Genomic DNA, 19,903 nt, shown 5'->3' with positions numbered 1-19,903 from the left:
TACTCCAAGGAGCATGAGAAATTTGTACACTTCCTGCCTCATAGTGCTTATTTAGTTTGTGCTTGGAAAAAGAAGTCTGATGCTATTGGATGCAAAAAGCAGAAGAGCTCATGGTGATTTGAAAGAAACCATTTTGATAAATGTTTGTTTTGGTACCAGAGATTGAACCCAGGGGCACTTAACCACTGAGCCACATCCCTAGCCCTTTTGTGTATTTTATTTAGAGACAGAGTCTCATTGAGTTGCTTAGAACCTCGGTAAGTTGCTGAGCCTAGCTTCGAACTTGTGATCTTCCTGCCTCAGCCATTCAAGTTACCAGGATTGATAGAAATTTTTATCCACTAAGGGAGGCACCTTTCTTAGTATGTGGGAAGGTTCTTGTAATTTACAGTCACATGAACTTATGTGAGAGAATTTAGACTCTGGAAATTGACTACCAATTTCCCTTCTGACCCTCATATGTTTTAGCTGTGTTGAAAGAGTTATTTCAACCCACAATTTCTGCATCTGTGATATAATTACTATCTACTGAACTTCATAAACAAATGAATTTATTGCATTAAAAATACATTATAAAATTGTATTGTTATAAATGTAATTTATATTCAAATATAATAAGGTTATTATATTATAAACTATTACAAGTTATATAAATATAAAATATTATACATAATTATTATGTAGTATTAATTTTGTATTATTGTATCATAAGAAAGATTAATAATAATTTTATAAGATTATCTAATTTCCATACTTTTGTTTTCTCAATGGTTCCACCCAAAATTTTGTAGATGTTTGGTTTTTCAAGGTTTAAGAGTTCCATTTTAATTTGGGGTGGTCTTCTTCTTTATTTTCCTTGAGATTCACATTGTTTAAAGAAACTAGGATGATCATTAGGACACTTGTCTCAAATTCTAAATTGATCGAACATTTATTTTCATGTCCTTTATTTATTCTTTCTTTCTGTGTTGTTTCTTTAGGCTGGAAGTTACCATATCTAAAGGGTAGACTGGGTTCACTTGAGCACTGAAGTAGGGTACTCTGTGGAATTGCGGCTCACCTCTTGCCTCTCCTCAGGAGGCAGGAAAGCCAGCCTGCTACACCCTCAGTGATGCAGAGGATGAACTTCCTCAGGGGAGTAACCTCCCTGTCACTCTACCCTGATGGTTCACTTTCCCTGAGGAAATTAACAAATAACCTTGTCGTATGATTCTTCATGGCATTGCCCATCAGTGACCAAAAAGTCACTTCATCAGTTTGGCAAAGGGTGATTTTATAGCCCTTCGTTTCCTTCATTGTCAGCTTTCACTCTGCTGGAAAAATCTAGCTCTGCCAACCATCATATTTTATGTTACATTTTTTGTTTAAGAAACATAATTAAAAGCAAATAAGAGCCTATAATCGAGGCCAATTTCAAAGTTAATGTGCTGTTCAAAGAGACTTCCTTTCATGCTCTGTATTCTCCCTCAATCTCTACCTTTCTTTCAATGGCAATGTTAATTTAAAGGCTGGAGACACTCTTAAAAATATTAAGGGGGGCAGGTGTGGTGGTGCACACTTGCAATCCCACTGGCTCTGGAGGCTGAGACAGGAGGATCGCAAGTTCAAGGCCAGTCTCAGCAACTTAGTGAGACCCTAAAGGACTAAGGGAGACTTTGTCTCAAAATAAAAAAAAAATAATAATAATAAAAATAAAAAGGGCTGGGGATGTGGCTCAGTGGTCAGTGGTTAAACACCCCTGGGTTCAATCCCTGATACTAAAAAAGGCAGCAAATGAGTGAATGAGCAAGATTATTTGTGATAGTGATGATTCCATAGGAAAATAAAACACAGTGACCTGATGGACAGTGAGGGGCGGGGGGAGGGGAGGGAGTTACTGTACAGAGCATGGCCAAGAAGACTCAAATGATGAAAAGATATCTGCGTATGGGAATTCCAGGTAGAGAAAGCTATAGATGCAAAGTCCCTACAGGGGGCAATGAGTTTGGCATGCTGAGGTGACAGGAAGAAGGCTGTGGAGCTGGAGTATGATAAACAAGGAGGAGAGCGGCAGGAAGTGAGATGTGGGAAGTAAGCGGGGTCCCAATCCCAGGGCCTCATAGGCCAGGCTGAGGACTTTGGAATGTAACTAATTGCAAAGGGAAGCCACTGGCACATTGAACACAGGAGGTGGCTTGATCTGATGCATGTTTTTAAAAAGAGCCCTGTGGCTGCTCTGTGGGAATGGACTAGAAGTGGGCAAAGAAGCAGGAAGGCAGATTAGGAGTTGTATTGGTCTCCAGAGTCAGATACGGCAGCTTCAGTGTCCATTTCAGATGGATCCATTCAGTTCTCACTGAAAGTGGAGAAGAACTGTCCTTTGTAAAATAAGACATTTTGGTGTTTGAGGATGTCAGGAAGTGTGATCAGAGAATGCAGTGAATAAAATAGAAAACGTCTTTTGTTTAACTGATTCAGTTAAACTGATTCAGTCACACCGTGTACCTTTCGTTCATGAACAAGTCCCAAGAGTCTTCTCTGTGCCAAGCACTGTTCACCACAAGATACGAGGGTTTCACTGTTTCATAAATTGCCATTCAATAAGCAACGAAATAAAAAGCTTAACTGGATAAAAATATGTTTATTAATTGACAGTTGCATCTATGTATCCTCAGTCTTTACATTCTCTACCAAGTTTTCCCGAGTGGGTCCTAACTCTATCTTCTACATAGTTTTTCCTTAAATGAAATGATGCAAAATAGAAAATTGTACAAAAAAATTCTAAAATATTCCACAAGCAAAATATGATATTAGTAATAATTTTAAGATTGGCTTTTAGAAGTATATCAATAACAACTTAAAATATAAATGAATCATAACAACTTACACTTTTTAAAGTACACGTGTCTCATCTCACTATTTTGTGCCCAACTCTCTCCCCAACCCCATCCCATCACCACATGCCTTGCAGGGCTAGAACTAGAATAAGGCCAATGAAACCAAGGGAGACTGAATCATGTATGTGCAGGGAGACATCCTATCTTTATTTAAAAATAATATTCTCTTCAATGTGGGTTTTACGCACACAGTATATTATATATCTGTGTGTGTGTGTGTGTGTGTTTAAATGGTGCATTAAAACATCACTTATATGGATTGCCCAGGGTTGTGTTTTGTTTTGTTTTTTGACTTATTTCCATTGCTTTTAGAGTTGTCTGTCTCCTCATCCTAGTTCCTACTTGCCCACCTGCTTCCCCTTCCGTTTCAACACCCTACAGCCCAATCACAGTATATGTGAAAAGACTTTCTGTGAGCATCTGAAATAATGCCAAATTTAGACCTGCCATGAGAAAGGAACATTCTGAAAGTGTCCTTTTTAGAGGGATACCCTTTACATTAATACTGATCTTGCAAAAGTTTTCTCAGTCTCCTTTAATAACTAGATCCAAGGAAAGTGTGATGGCTATCAATGATTTCAAATTATGTAGGGAGCTTTTAAAACTAATTTTCCTTATTTCTTTACCTTTATTCCTCTGGTAAGGAGGGAAAGGCAGGGAGGGTTGAGGCAGAAGAAGGAGCAGAACAGTGACACAGTTTGAAGGCATCTTCTGGAACTGTGGTGTGTGTTCTTTACCTGGAGAAGGAGAGGTTTGGGTACATGGCTCACAGATTCATGTCATATTAACATCTGACTGGCAGCATGGGTCTTTGTGATCCAAAAGGAGGTTAGCACTTAGAGATTCTGGAGGATCCACCAATGTAGTGGAGTTGAAATGATAAAGACAATCTGTCTCTAGTACAATCTGAATCCCTGATCACTCATCTCCCAAAATTAAGGGTGCAAATGGTTTGATTCTCCTTCTCCTTCGTTTTATGTGTAGAGCAATAAACCAAGTCAGACTTTTGGTTTGAACCTCAGCTATTCCCTTGGTTCTTCCGTGAATTGGGGGCTCTCTCTGAACCTCAGTTTCCTCTACCATAAGGTGACAATGACAATTTCTCTTTTAACTGGCAGCCACATCTAGAAAGCGATATGACATTTAGAAGGCTTGGCATGACCTGTAATAATGGATGTTCAAGAAATCTGTGATTATGAATCTGTTTAAACAGTGTCAAGGTTATAGCATATCTATTTGGTTTTTGTAAGGTGATAAGTTTAGGAAGGTCTGTTTTACACGCCTATTAGTTATTCTAAATTATCCACAGTGTCTAAAACCTTGTGCTAATACCCACTTTGCATTTGTAAGTGTTGGAGATAAATATGGAAAGCAACTCCATTTGAGTATCCTCTACTATGGTTTCAGGACACAAAAATTGAAATCTGAAAACGGATTAAAAACTCAATGTCCTTACTTAACTGCAATCTCAATCCCAAAAATATTGTGTGTGAGAAACATATAAACAGTAACTGATAGAATATACACCATATGATTAATTATTCTTGAAGAAATATTATTTAAGAAAAAAACTCAAAAACTCAAATGTTTTCTGCTGTTTACTTTGTGATTGAAGTTTGAAATGGTTTTCTTTTATCTTAAGGTACTAAATCAAACTTCTCGACTTGAAATTCAACTGTTGGAGAATTCATTATCAACATACAAATTAGAGAAGCAACTTCTTCAACAAACAAATGAAATTCTAAAGATTCATGAAAAAAACAGGTGAGGACTATACCTTTCCAAAAATATTTATGTATGCACTTTTGTATATTCTCTGTGCCTACTCAAAAAAAATTAAGATTGAAGTGGCTCAAAAGAAATTAATTTTAAACATGAAATGCACAGAGTTTGAGACAAATGTAGTAAATATGTCAACAATATGATCAATGTTTACATATTTACATTTTTGAGATACTTACTTTTTATAACATTTAGTATTAATTTCTCTGTTTGGTTACTCAAATCTATAAGAACATCTACAATATTCATTTGATTCTATAACTAAATTCCAAGACAGAAAATATTGACATTTTCCAGCAAAATCAAAGTTAATGAGAAGAGAATAGAGCCTCTCAAATTATCATTCAACCCACTCTTAAGTTTTTACAAAGTAAGAAGATATTCAAATTCAGAGATCTTGCACTAGAGGGAGAAAAAATCATATTTTTTAAGAAAGTTATTAGCTAATAAATGTAATCAAGATTTTTTTCCCATTTAAAACCATGTTCTTAGACATAATAAATAAATGCTTGTTAGATTTATAGATGTTATACCAGCTTTTTGTTTTATAAATTATACATCATTTCAGGTAAGTAGAATGGGACTTGGTGCTATCAAGACTTAAAGTCATTAACAATTGGTAACACAATTTAATAAAAACAGTGATTTTTTAAGGATGAGTATCTTGTATTTAATTGCATTTCCTTTTATTTGGACCACGAGAAGTTGAGTTTTAGCCTTTTTGCATTATAGTGCTTTAAATAAAATTGTACTGATAGAAATTAGTGAAATAACATTGCATTAGTGGAACCAGAGTTACCATGTTCCAAACCAGGGAGGACCTAAGAGGTCTGCTGTTTCTCCTCTTACTTCACAGGTGAGGGAACAAGACTCAGAGGAAATGACCTGTCCAAGGTCATAGAGCTTGCCTATGGCAGAGCTGGTAATGCAATCAGGGGTTCTTTGCTATAATCCTCCTCTTTCCACTTTCACATATGGCTTCAGGTTATTGACAACCTAAAAGGATTTTGCCACTTCATGCTAAAAGTAGACCATAATGCCAACAATTACAATTAAACTTCTGCATGGAAAAAAATAAACCTGGCTATAAGTTTAAATCAGAAAGGGGTCACTCATGTGCTATGACTTGTATTTCTAAGTTATATATTTATTTATCCTTGTGCGGTGTCATGGGGTAAACTGTATAACTATAAATAAACTTGACAGGACTTGACCCTGAACTGGCTGCCTGATGAAATATTCTGGAATTGAAATCCTGTTGAAAAATACCACTCATCCTACTGTAGTCTCACATAACCAGTTCTATGCATGCATGTGTCAGGCCTACTTTCTTCAGCCACCCCTTGATTTAGAGTCCCCAACCTGTGCTTTACTCTTGTTGCTAAAATGAACCCTATATACATTCAGACGCTTCAAAATCTTTTGGGAAAACTTTTTCCAGGGATCTTGAGTATGTAGAACAATGGCAATTTTAGTTTTTGAGTCATTATTTGTTTGAGGATTATGGAAATGACACACATTTTTTGTAGCAAAAGGAGAAAATAAATAAAGGAAAATTAAAAGCTATAGTTCCAACATGTAGAGATAAATCTTTTTCTGAATAGCAAATATAAATATATTCTTCACAAAAGGTTGTGTCATACAGTACACCCCTTTTCAGTCTGCTTTCTTTGGAGATAGGTATCTTTTAATATCAACAAAATGTCCCTCTAATATCATTCTTAATAGCTGTATGATATTTTGTTTTATAGGTGTAACCCAGGGTGGTTTTAACCCAGCTCTCAGTAGGTGTGTTGCCACCTGTGATTTATCTTTTAAAAAGTTGCCAGCATGATCTCATATCCGTTGATGCTTCCCGTATTCATGTGTGCATTATCTCTTGGTTTGTGTCTGGCATTTTAGCTGACAGGATCTCATAAATTCAATAAGTAACCTTGAAGGGTCTGATCCTTAACTATAAAAACAAATGCCATCCTTAAGTATCAATTATACTAAGGTCGGTCTGTCCATCTCTTTCTCTTTTCTTTTCTCGTCTCATATTCAGTTTTTTTTTTTCTTTTTTTAAAAAAAATCACTTCTACCTAAATTCTTGGATATTTTGCTTTCCCAATATGATTTCTGAGCTGATATCTGGTATTGTTTCCTATTGCGGGATTTTCACTAGGAAACATATAATGTTTTAAAGGCAAACTGATTAAAAGTTGTTCTTTCTGTTCTTGCAGTAAAAGGGAATCAGGATGAACTCTCAAAAGAATTTCCTCTGGTCAAATACAAGACCTTCTCCTTGTGCTATAGCCTCTCAGAGACTCTGATTCCTGACCCCAAGCATACACACATGCCTTCTGCTAAAGACATTTTTCTCCCTAATTAAATTCTAATTCATATTGAAAACGCAAGTTTCCTTTTATATGTAAATTCTATCATTTATTACTCATGATAATTTTTCAAGATCATGACAATTTCTTTTTCTAATAATATATGCATTGCACAAGGAGTTCAGGTGTTTAGACTTTAATTTTAATACAAGACATGTCTTATATCCTTCTCCACACTTGCTTCTTTTTTGACTCTGAACTTCTCAAATATGATGTTATCTTATATGTGGCTTTGGAGGTGTTTGTCTGTCAATTGTTTTACCTCTTGGCCTTGCTTGAATTTCTAAAGTTATCTGTCCTTTTGTGGAAGGGTCTAACATGTGCAAGGGAGAGTTGGTGGAATATCTGTTCTTAAGCCAATTATATTTTTCCCTGAACCAATTTTGGTTTATTGTTTTGGTACTGGGGATTGAACTCAGGGGCACTCGGCCACTGAGACACATCCCTAACCCTATTTTGCATTTTTATTTAGAGATAGAGTCTCACTGAATTGCTTAGGGCCTCATTAAATTGCTGAGGCTGGCTTTGAACGTGGGATCCTCCTGCCTCAGCCTCCAGAGCCGCTAGGACTACAGGAGTTCAGGTGTCTAGACTTGCACCACCATTCCTGTCTGAACCACTTTTTAAAAAGAGTTTCTTTGTATAAACAACAACAAAAAAATCCATTTGTGATATGTAGCCAATTTTCCCTATTTTGTTTATTGTTACCATTTATTTTCACATGTGCAATGGAATAAGAGGAGTTCTGCCAACCACTTCATACAGCAATAAAGTGTTCCTTCCATTCAATTGAAGAGAAGGCCATAAAGTCAAGAATAAAGCAGTTTGTATTTTTTAAAAAAATTATTGAGCATCCCTATATGTTCTTTATGTAACTGTAGTTCTCCAAATGCAAGAATAAACTATTTCTACAAGGAAGCATCTCTGAAAAATAGTAACAACTTGAATTTAGTTAGCCAGGTCTGGTTTGGATCAGCTAATACACTTTGCAGAAGGGATTATCTAAATTAAGCTTTTCTTCCTCCCCAAGGAATGTTAGGGCTTGTATCTGGGTATGTGACTTACTAGCTTTGAATATGATGGGGCCTTCTCAGCCAAGGCGGTGAGTTGGCCCTTAGAAGTGTCACCATCTCTTTGGCAGAACAAGGAGAAATATTTTATGGATAGGATTACACTACACAAGCATGCTGAGAGTTCCTGCTGATTTACATCCTGACAAATTAAATGCCTCACTTGTAGGATTGAAAACGGATTTTTGGCTTCATTAGATTCACTTCTTTACCCCCTAGATAGCCAAAAGCACAAAGCAAGAACTGGATTAGCAATATTAATTCTACTGTTTGTTTTCTTACCAAGAGAGTAGGGGTGGTTCTGAGAATCTTCCAGTTTACTCTCTTTAGGAAATATTGTTTTTATTTGGTTGGATGCGACACTAATCACAAAATGTGGTTTTGGTTCTTACTTCAAGGAAAAGGCATTTGGAAGTATATATAACCCAGTTATATAACTGAAATTACACAACCAAGAACCCAAGTAAATGGAAAACATTAATAATTACCCTACTCATAAGGAGGCAGGAGCACAAAGTTGGTATGCATAATTGTCAACTTTTATTAAATTCCTTCAGTGTTAAATTCCTCCACTGCTTTTGCTTAAAAACAATGGAATAAAGAAGTGTACAGGGAAAGATATCATAATGCAATTTCCTTCAACAGAACCAAATATGAGACTGGATCTTTTAGTCTAATGGAGGGATCATTTGGCTATGTTTCAAGGTATGTACACATCTTATACACAATCCCAACTTTTTCCACAGACAGGCAAAAGAAGTTTCCAGAAGAAATATTTTTTGTTGCAACAAGGTACACAGAAAGGAAAAATCAGTACTCCTTCTGTATTAAAAAAAAAAAATGAAGCATATGGGTTTTCTTGATAACTATGTTGAACATGCAGTTGAAGATGAGGGAAATCTCAGAGTGAAGCGAGTTCTACATATGGTGGCAATTCCAAAGTAGTTCAAGCCATACTAGCTGCTGCCTACCTCTTTATTATAATGTAAATGTCTGAGCCAGGTGCTTTTCATTTACTATTGGTAAGCCTCTATGGTTACTTCTGCAAAGTATATTTTATTATTTTCATTTTACACATTAAAAAACTGAAGTTCACAGAGATCAAATAACTTGCCCTTGACCAAAGAGTCAAAGTATGGCAAAATGAAAGTTTAAGTCCATGACAATTTTATTCATTAATTATTATAAAAATATTTTTACAACATGATGCAGCCTAAAGTATAATTGATGTGGTTGTCAAGTTAGTCTCTTAACACAAACAAGTATAAAACTGAAGAAAGTGGTAGGCCGGTTGTTTTTGGCCTGCCACTGTACACATCATTATTTAGTCCTTCTAATATTGGCATAGGAGATATAAACTATTTATTTTACATTGGAAATTCACTGAACTTTTTTTGACAAGCCTCATCTATCTTCCAATTGGAGTTATGGGAAATTATTAAGTTAATTAATTGTAAGTGATTGAAGTTTTGTACAATTTCAATAGACCAAATTATGCATTACAAACAAATTACTGAAATGGCCTAATAAAGTAGAGGTGCTTTCATTGTTAATATGCCTAAAGAAATGAAAAGTTATGTCACTGCCTTTTAAATTGAAGCTCTCTTCCATTTGATAAGTTCTTTGAAAAATACTAAAATAAAACCTTGCTAAGTTCTAGCATTGGATTAGGTTGAATTATATTTGCTGTGGATAGCAGGGATAGAGGAAGCGTATTTTTAAAATGCATTTTAAAAACTTTATTTCATTTTCATTAAAAATTTTATTTCATTCCTTGTAAATAGAACATGTATAGGCTTATTGAAAAGAACATTATCTATTTTCCTTTCAATTTTCTTTTTAAAAATTATTTTTAGTTGTAGATGGACACAATACCTTTATTTTATTTATTCATTTTCACGTGGTGCTGAAGATCGAACCCAGTGCCTCACATGGGCTAGGCAAGCTTTGTACCAGGGAGCTATAACTCCAACCCTCAAATTTTTAAGCAATGAAATTAGTGGCATATAGCATCTTTCTTCTTTTAAATTTCAATTACCTCAGGATCTTAGAGTGAAAATAGAATTCTGATCAAATTGGAAATTGAAGGGTCATCTGAATTTTTCCCTTTCCCCGATCTCTGCAACTCACTAATCACTGTTGTTATTTATTCCCCCACTTAAATATTTTTTCCAATTCCCAAAAAAATTCCATCCTGTCCTTTCCATTCCCACTGACTATATCTTAGACCAGACTCCTATTATCTCTTGTCTAGGCCATTGCAATGACCTCTGGGTCTCAAGCCTTGTGCCAGCCAAATCTAATACTCAGACACTGCCAAGGTCTTTGTGAAATGCAAGTCAGACTGTTGCTGTCTTTTAAGGCCCTTCTAACCCCCTAATGATTCCCTGTAACTGACTGAAGGTTCAAGTTCTTTCACACAGGGTAAAGTCTGTGATGGCTATAATAATAATTTTGCAGTGTTACTTCTGCTAGTCTTAATTTTTGGAAGGTATGACCTAATAGCTCAGAGCATGAGCTTTGAGGCTAATCTGCCTGGGTTCCTGCTGCAACCATCATACATTATTGTGTGACTTTGGGCAGGTTAACCTAGAATCTCCATGGTTTGATTTACTAATTTATAATAAAGGGATGATGATAACAACGCTGTGTGGAGCTGATATGAAGATTAATTGAGTGACAGCATGCAACTCACTAAGAACAGTGCCTGCAGGCACAGTAGTGTTGAATCATGTTAGTGTGTCAGTATCCTGCTCAACGGATATTATCTCTAACAAAGCTGATGTTTGCTTTGCCTGGCACGGCTGATATTTACTATCTAACTCACAAACTCCTGTTCATTCTTGAAAACTTGGGGCATATGTCACCCCTTCTGAGAGTCCTCTGTAGCTTCCAGGTAGACAGTCATCCCAATTTATATGATAGCACCGTACCTGTGTTTTCCCTGGTTGACTTATATCATGATGTTACAACACATATGTGCTTCTCTCTGTGTGTGTGCATGTGTTTATTTATCTGTAGCTACACTATTAGACTGTGATCTTCTGATTAATAATACATAGTTTTTCTCTTCTTGGGCACAATTCTCCTCACATGGCATATGTAGCTCGTGTTTGTTGAATGCCAAATGAATAACTCACTGGGCAATGTCCCATTAGTTCTGTCACACCCAATGCTTTTTATCTATACATATACATAAACACACACTCACACAGTAAACAAAAAATACTTTTGGTGAAAAATAGAAATCATATTTTTACATTAAATATTATAAATCCATAATTCATAAATAAAATGGTGTTTACGTCATTATTCTGCATTCCCAAAGGCCTGCTACATGGTGTCCAACATTATCAATTGACACTCTTAAATTCCCTAATTCAGCCTGACTTTTTAACTTCTGGACAGGATCTGCCCAGTCCATTTTAGACTCATGGCTGTTTACCAGATTTCTCTGATAAATATTTTAAAAGGCTAATTTAATATAAACATTAAATTATATAGACATACACTCAATTACAAGTTAAAGTCTTGCTAATTCTACACTAAAACTACCATCCCCCCCCCTCCCCTTGCAGAGAATCTTCATTAACAGATTAGCAGTTTGGTATTTATTCTTTCAGACTTTTCTTTGAATATACCAATATATACGTATCTATTGTGTGTTCTTATTTCTCTGTATATTTACACAAATACACACTGATACACAATTAAAAACATGTGCATATTTATATGCTGGATGTATATGGGTATAGACTTTAAGTACACATATAGCTATATACAGTTTTATTTCAATTTTTCTTAAAGAATAAGTAGCAACACATTTTTGTAGACATACTATAATTGATACATTGTTATATTTTTATATTAATAAATAGATAATTTACTAGAACTAGAATTCATGATATGATTATTTAAAATTTTTGGAAATATTGACAAGTTATCCATGAACTTTATATTCTCTCCAAGTGAGCATAGCTTTCTAATTTCCCAAAACTTGGCTACCTGCATCTTTTTATATTTATTAACCATTTGTATTTTTTCTGTTCCCACTCTAGTCACAGGTTTCTCATTTTTCTATTAGATTATTTATCTTTGCTTTATTAACTCACAGAAGTTCTTAAATAAATATTAAAGCTTTGTCTTATACGTTGCAATTATATTGTCAAGTTAATTATTTATTGTCCAACCTATATTTTAATGGAAGTATGTTTTTATGTCATGAAAGTTATCAGTCTTTTTTTTTTTGATTTATTGATTTCACAACATATTTAACTTATTCTTATTTACCCCAAACCTTAAAAATTTTATCTGCTAATGTTTACTTATAGCATCTATGCTCTGCTATTTAACAAAAGTGATTTCAGATTTTGAAAGAAAATTTACTATTCAAATTAGAACCTTAAAGAATAAATTTAACCAGGAAAAAATAAAACCCTTTACAAATCCATATCTGCAACACATGTCAACACTATACATATTAAAAAATAATGAAAAGTTGAAAAATTTGTAAATAAATTCAGACAGGAAATAATGAGCAGGTTTCTATATTTTAATATCTTCCTCCTTGTTGGAGGGGCTATATTTACACACTCAGCTTAGGAGACTCTCACCCCATGAATTCATTGGCTGCTATGTTAAGAGCTCTATTGTGGGAAACAGTTTGAAAGGGAGTGATTTTTCTGTGAAAGTTTCAAGATGTGTTCAATGATTTAAAGTATTTCCAATAAGATATGTTGTTGAAAACAGACGGTGCAGAATGGGGGCGGGGACATCAACCAAAAACGTCAAATGGGGCTTTGTGTACATTCATTTAGAACCTTTTACTGAAGTTCAACGTCTAGATTATTTTGTTTATTTTATTCTTCATTAAAGTGCACCTCTGTCTCAAGCTAGAAGTCAAGTGCCAAAATCCTATGCATGTCTCTTCTCAAAGTATTTCCAGAAAGATGGGAAACAGGAAGTACTGAAAATCCTGTGAGAAACTCTCTTTTTGGATTTCTAGCTCAATTTGTATAGATTTAGTGCACGCTTCATATATTGTTGTTCTGTAGAACACTAATCCTAAAAGATGCATCTTAATAAAATCTTTATTTAATGTAGGCTCCTCAAAATCTTGACAATGGAATTCTTGTTTTGCTTAATGAAGATATACTGAATGCACTCCAGAAAATGATCCATTAGAGTTTGGAGCAAGTACCCAGTTTTGTGTTATGCATTTAAACCTAAGCTTATATTGTTATTGAACGCAGTCATCAGCCAAAGTGACTACTTTGTCTACCTAATTTTAGGACCATGGAGCTGTGACGTCTTAAAGATCAACTCTATATCTAGAGGTCTGTGTGCCTAGCTGACGTAGCATCTCCCAACTCACCATTAGGAGAAATGATAGTCAACAAAAACTTTCAGGGTCAAAATGAAACATGATCAGTACTTTGAATAAAAAAAATAAATTTAATGTTAGAGGTGTTAAAATAGAGCAGTACTGATGAAAATCTAAGTTCAGATTATTGAAACTATTTTAACAAAGAAATTTTTATTTTATACATGGGAAAGATGGGAGAGGTTCAAATACTGTGAAAGACAAATTCCCAAAATAACTAGATGGAGAGAAGCAAATGTGAAGGCAATGTCAAGGTGATGCCTTGATTTCTGTTAGAACATAATTACATTGAACATATTACATTATTTTATTTGAAAGAGATGAGATGGTGGCATATGCCTGCAATCTCCGAGACTTCAGGAGTCTGAGACAGGAGGGATAACAAATTCAAAGCCAGCCTGGGTGACTTAGCAAGATCTTGTTTCAAAATTTAAAAAATAAAGAAAAAGGGGTGGGAATGTAGGGCCCCTCTAGGTTTGATCCCCAATATGAGAGAGAGAGAGAGAGAGAGAGAGACTGTAGTTAGTTTTTAGTGCTTACTTTCAAAGCAGTGGGATATGTCACGGGCAGATTTCTAGTCTGACAAGTTAGAAGACGTGTGTTTTACCCTGATTCTGACACTTAATACCTACATGATTTAGGGATATTTAGATTATTACCTATATACTAGGGCTTGTAAGATTTACTTAGTCTGTATCACTCTATTGCTTTAAGAATCAAAGTACATAAGGTTTTTTTAAATACTACACAACTATAATGGTATATTACAAACATGTGATGATAACTAGAGATAGTTAAAATTTTCTGGCAAGTAAATTTTGGATTCAAACCTTTTTGGAAGTGGTGAGGAGGAAGGGCTGACTTCCAAAGTAGATAATAACCAATGGATGAGAAGAATCAAAGAGGAGAGAAGAGTGTCTTGGAAGCCAGGCATGAAAAGAAGATGAGTGGGATGAAAGTCCTCAAAGGAAATGGAAGGGTCAAGAAGCCAGGAGTCTCCCTGAAGAAGTCTAGGAAATTATTATTAACATAAAAGATTAATGAATAAAGTCAGAGACCGTTAAGGGTCGTTAAAAAGTTTCAAATGAAGAAAGGACATGGGAAAATTACTAGAAGAGAAAATTACCTGGTAGGACCTGCCATTTGGGAAACAATGTGCCAGTCTGTGATTATTTTAAAAAATACATGTGACATGTGTCCAATGTGCTTGTGGTTGTCATCATATAACCTGGGTTTCCATATCCTGTGAGATATCCATGCTACAGAGCAGCTTCTTGTTTCTGTGACAATCCCTTCTTCACCTTACATGAATATCTCTTCTAAGGTATCAGGCTTTGTGGATGTCCTTTGATACCTGATAATCATGGTACATTGAAGTTTCTTTAGTAAATTATGAAAATTAGTGTACTTTCCATTGTGCTAATGCAAGTCTTTTCTTCCACAAGTCAGTTTCCAGAACTGCTTCCTTTGATAACAGGACTTCTTTGATCAGCTTTTAATTTTCAGGTCTTTCCAAATTAAAGTTAAAAAATAAAACAAAAAATGAAAAACAATTTTGATTTTATACATGGGAAAGATGGGAAGGTTCAAATATTGTGAAAGACAAGTTCCCAAAATAACTAGATGGAGAGATTATCTTCGGGGAGTTTAAAAAATAAAACAAAACAAGCAAAAAAAACCTACCTCCTTTATTGGCATCTCAGATAGCAGCTGTCTCTAAGTACATGCCTTCTTACAGAAGGCATACATCAAAAATAGGTATTAATGGGGCTGGGGATGTGGCTCAAGCGGTAGCGCACTCGCCTGGCATGCGTGCGGCCCGGGTTCGATCCTCAGCACCACATACAAATGAAGATGTTGTGTCCGCCGAAAACCAAAAAATAAATATTAAAATTCTCTCTCTCCCTCACTCACTCTCTCTTAAAAAAAAAAAAAGAAAAAATAGGTATTAATGCAAAAATATAAGAAAATATTTTATGTCTGAACAAGAAGCTTCTTATAGTTTGTGTTTCTTTTTTTTTTTTTTTTAATTTGAGGTTTCCTCGCCAAAAATACTTAGACCTGGAATAGCATCATTTTATATTTTATATAACTATTGACACAGCAACTAAGAAACATAAGATGTATATAAAAGAGGATATATTACCTACTGATTAGGAAAACTGGAAGCCAGGGATCATCATATTTCAGATAACAATGTTAATTCAGAACTTTTATCCAGTTTTATAAGACTTTATAAGACTTTCAAATTTTGAGCTATACATGATCATCATTTTAATGAGTGCCCGGGTTTTCTGATAGGATACTTTAACTCCTGTGAATTTAAAAGACAATTTTTTAAAATAAGTTAGTGACACTAGATATGATAATTTTGCATCTGATTATTACTCCAGTAATAGAAACAAAGGTAATTAAAAAACAAACTGAGAATGAGCTGAGGCATCAGTTGTGGTTAATTCTCAGAGGGGAAAGCCCACATTCAACAGACAACAGAGAAAACCTCCTTTGCCATCCACAAGCTCACTCAACACTTTAACAGTAGGTCGGGTGACATTGTTAACCAATAGAGATAATAGAGAAGTTGTTTTTTTCTTTCCTTTCTTTTTACTACAAATATCTCTAACAGCACTGAGTTACTGGCACAGAAGGAACTACTAAAGGATGAGTCATAACTACCCCTTAGAGATCCTGTTTTTCATCTTACTCTGATTTCCTTGCTGAAGTTTTTCATTTCCAAAAAAAGGTTTTCTAAAATAAAAGTGACCATCACATTTTCCTCAATCAACTACAGCCAAGATCTGTCCAATTTGGGTTTGCTGTAAGGTCAGCAAAGGGCAGGGCTCCTTTCTCTGCTGGTGTCCAGTAGAATGAAGGCAACTCAGAAGAGAAGCTTGCCTTTTCTGATCTTGCATAAAACACCAAGAGCAACCCCTGATAGGTCTCCATGTGAATGCTGCAAGTGTGAACTAGACACATTATTTGGAAAGTGGTGTAAGGTAGGATCTTAGGCTCAGCTTCACAAGCAACTTTTTTGGCACGTTCTTCTCTAAAGAGTTTTTTCTTTTTCTTTTCTTTTTAGCAAAGATCTTAATATCCAAGAGCACATCTTGCCATGATTTCTCCATGTATATAAAAGATAACCAGATATTACAGCTTGCCCCCTAGTACAGAGTTGGAAAGTTTGACTCTTCAAACACACTCCATTGTACCATTTAAGTATTAAACTTAAAATACTCCCTAGTGTCTTCTTTATGAAACTTAAGGAAATGACTATTGCTCAGAGTATTAAGTGCCCATTTTGGTATGCTGCATTTGAATAACACCTTGTAAACCAAGGACTGGTTGAACCCTCTGCAAACAGAACTGAGAAAATCAAATAATCCTTTCTCCCGAGGAATAAAGTATATTGAATACTCTATAAAAAGTAAATGCTTAAATGCTTTTTATCTCAAGTCAGTTTCTAGGATCCAAGAGGGCTTCTACATTCTCTGTCACTTTCATGTGCAATATACTAGGAGAGGATCATTAAAAGAGCTCTGAGAGGAGGAAGGTTCTCAGTTAAAGATCACATCACATTGAACAAAGCATCTCAAGTCCTTTTGTAAGACGCTGAGGGGTCTAAAGAAATCTTCCTCTCCTGATTTACATAGTGATGTCATTAAGCCTCACCTGAAAACTCGGATTGGAAATAAAGGAAATTAGTAGTTAACATGATCTGGTATCAAAAATACCAAGGATTTCTGACCTCAGATAGCTAACTTTCTGGTCCTATAGACTCTACATCAAATACACTCTTTCCTCACCTGACAAAAACTACTGTGAAATTTAATCAGTTTAAATTAAATTTAATTTCAATCAATGTGAAAGTTTCAAAATCTCAAACAAATGAAAAAAAGTAAATGAAAAAATACATTCTATGTTTTGTTCATATTTTTTTTTCTGAACCATCTTACCTGTTTCTATTAGACCATTACCTAAATGAAAGCTATATTATAATTTATCTAGGCTATAATTGTCTGAGTCTAAATCAGCAACCCTAGTTATACGAGATCTACCCCAGGAAATTAATTAGACTTAGGAAGCAAATATTACTTTGACAATATCTGGCATTCTTAATAATTCTTTATTTGACATATCATATGTACAATTCCTATTTTAAACTCTATAGATTCTTGAGCCTCTTTTAAAAAAATAACTTTCATGGTGAAATATCTAGTTAAATTTTCTAATCTTAAATTCAGGAACTAGTTAAATTACTGTTTATTTTTGTATAGTATTTAAAAAAATAACTTTCACTTCCTTGTAGTTTATTAGAACATAAAATCTTAGAAATGGAGGGAAAACATAAGGAGGAGTTGGACACCTTAAAGGAAGAGAAAGAGAACCTTCAAGGTCTGGTTACTCGTCAGACATACATAATCCAGGAGCTGGAGAGACAGCTGAACAGAGCTACCACCAACAACAGTGTTCTGCAGAAGCAGCAGCTGGAGCTGATGGACACGGTCCACAACCTCGTCAGCCTCTGCACTAAAGAAGGTGGTAAGAATTTCTTCCTTGCTTTGGTTTTGTAAATACCTTATTTTATATGAGCAAATAGTTATTAGATAACAATCTTCTCTCTAAGGCGTTGATTGCTGGGTGAAAACAGCAAACAGCAGGTGAACTTTTTTTTTTTTTTTTTTAAATATATGTGAGCTTTTTTTTGACAGTTTGTTGTGTTCTTAATTTCAGAGAAATATTCCTAAATTCAAATTTGTGAATCCACAATATTTTTTTCTAGAAGAGTTTTCTAACTTCTTTTGTTTTTCATCTTTTTTTAACCTTAGATAATCTATTGCACTGTCATGGATAAAAATTTGATATTATGATGTTAGACACTTAATCATGTCGGATAGAAATTAGCCAAAGCTAAAGATTACTTCAGATGGCTGGGAAGAGTTTCAGGAATGTCCCAATTTTAAAGTTAGTATCTTTGAACCACCGGGGAACTACCAGCTGATGATTTTGTCAATATAGTGGATTTTTAAAGAGGAAAGATCTTTTGAAAATTCATATTGCTTACATTTTGGAGAGAGAGATGAGGAAATTAGTGGAGGAAAATGGTGAAAATGGTGCTTTCAAAGGAAAGGAAATCAGGGACTGTGCCCAAAATTAAAATGAATGAGAAAATATGATTGTTATTAAAAGTATTTTTTTTAAGATCACTTGTCCTTAGTTTTATACAGGGAAGATTTAACTGAGGTGGCAGGCATATTTTTTTCTAGTACATCTTTGTGATGGTAGAAATTATAAATTTTTTTATCTCACTAATATCTGGAGCCATGTAGCCATTGGAAATATCTGCAGACTTCTCTCTCTTTAGAGTACATCCATCTCTTCACCTGTCTACCCACCAATTTTGAATGAGTGCCTCTGGTGCACATCTGTCCATAGATAGCAGAACCTCTTTCCCAAGACCAGTGTGGATCTTTAAAGCATGGGGCTTGAGGTCACCTTCTGTAGTGCTGCTCTCTAGCCAGCCTTTCTCTGAGTGAAAATGGAATCATAAATGGTGATGAGTGAAAGTTCCAGTAACTTCTGCAAGTTACTAGAGTCATTGAGCTGTGGCTTATGCAACCATCCTATGCTGGCTCAATCATATGCAATGTATACATGTGGGGGTTCCTTTAATTTAATCATGAACTTGAGTGACATGAAGAATTAGCTCGACTTCAAACTTTCATGTATAGATATGAATATAGAAGATAACTCTGTATTAAGTGATCGTGTTTTAATGACATTTCACATTTCTCTGTTACACTCCATTACCTTGAGTTATATCTCCTTTAGATAGTCTAAACAAGCCTTTAATATACTTTGTAAAGTAACATTTTTTTTTTTTAAACAGTGAGTCCCCAGAGCTCCATTTGGGTGTGCTCAGTAATGTGATTGGGAAGGGAAAAACCTGCTAATCAGTCAGAGCCTGCCAAAACCATGAGTTGAAGCCCACTGGAAGGAAAGCATGGTAGGACTCTGCCAGAGAATTTTAATAGAGCTCATGAGTATTTAGAAATTAAGCATTAATATGAGACATATCTACTCTCATATTGAGATGAATACATTTGGGGAAAAATTGAAAACACATTTTTCTTATCATTCCAAGACTTAAAGCACATGGAGTTGGGTAGTGTTTTTTTGTTTTGTTTTTTTTTTTTTTTTAACAATTTTAGAGATGTCAAGCTCTGGTGATTCTCACAGAGCTCATATGTCTGCCTACTTATCATAATCTAACTTCTTTTTTTGAGTATTGTCTAATAAATATGTCTTTAAGCTTTTAGAGGCAGGGAGTGTGATGTTAAAATCAAAATTTCTGCCTAGGTTTGGAGTTCGGGTGTAACGTCAAGCAACCAAGCACTAGTTCGGCTCATTTATTGAACA

At 34.9% G+C, this 19,903-nt stretch overlaps 1 protein-coding gene across 4 annotated transcripts in view; it reads left to right on the top strand.

The window, feature by feature from the left end:
- Angpt1 (angiopoietin 1) overlaps positions 1 to 19,903 on the top strand; it is a 228,026-nt gene that overhangs the window by 133,932 nt on the left and 74,191 nt on the right. For 2 of the 4 annotated variants that reach the window (XM_048802014.1, XM_048802012.1), the window contains 2 exons: positions 4,519 to 4,640; positions 17,793 to 18,025. In XM_048802014.1, the coding sequence (XP_048657971.1) occupies positions 4,519 to 4,640; positions 17,793 to 18,025 (355 nt within the window). The remainder of the gene's footprint in view (positions 1 to 4,518; positions 4,641 to 17,792; positions 18,026 to 19,903) is intronic. The other 2 variants (XM_048802013.1, XM_015486372.2) reach the window with 1 other exon arrangement.

The sequence above is a fragment of the Marmota marmota genome, unplaced genomic scaffold (assembly GCF_001458135.2).
Source record: "Marmota marmota marmota unplaced genomic scaffold, marMar, whole genome shotgun sequence".
NCBI classification, from domain to species: domain Eukaryota; kingdom Metazoa; phylum Chordata; class Mammalia; order Rodentia; family Sciuridae; genus Marmota; species Marmota marmota.
This window is presented reverse-complemented; position numbering and strand designations above follow the sequence as displayed.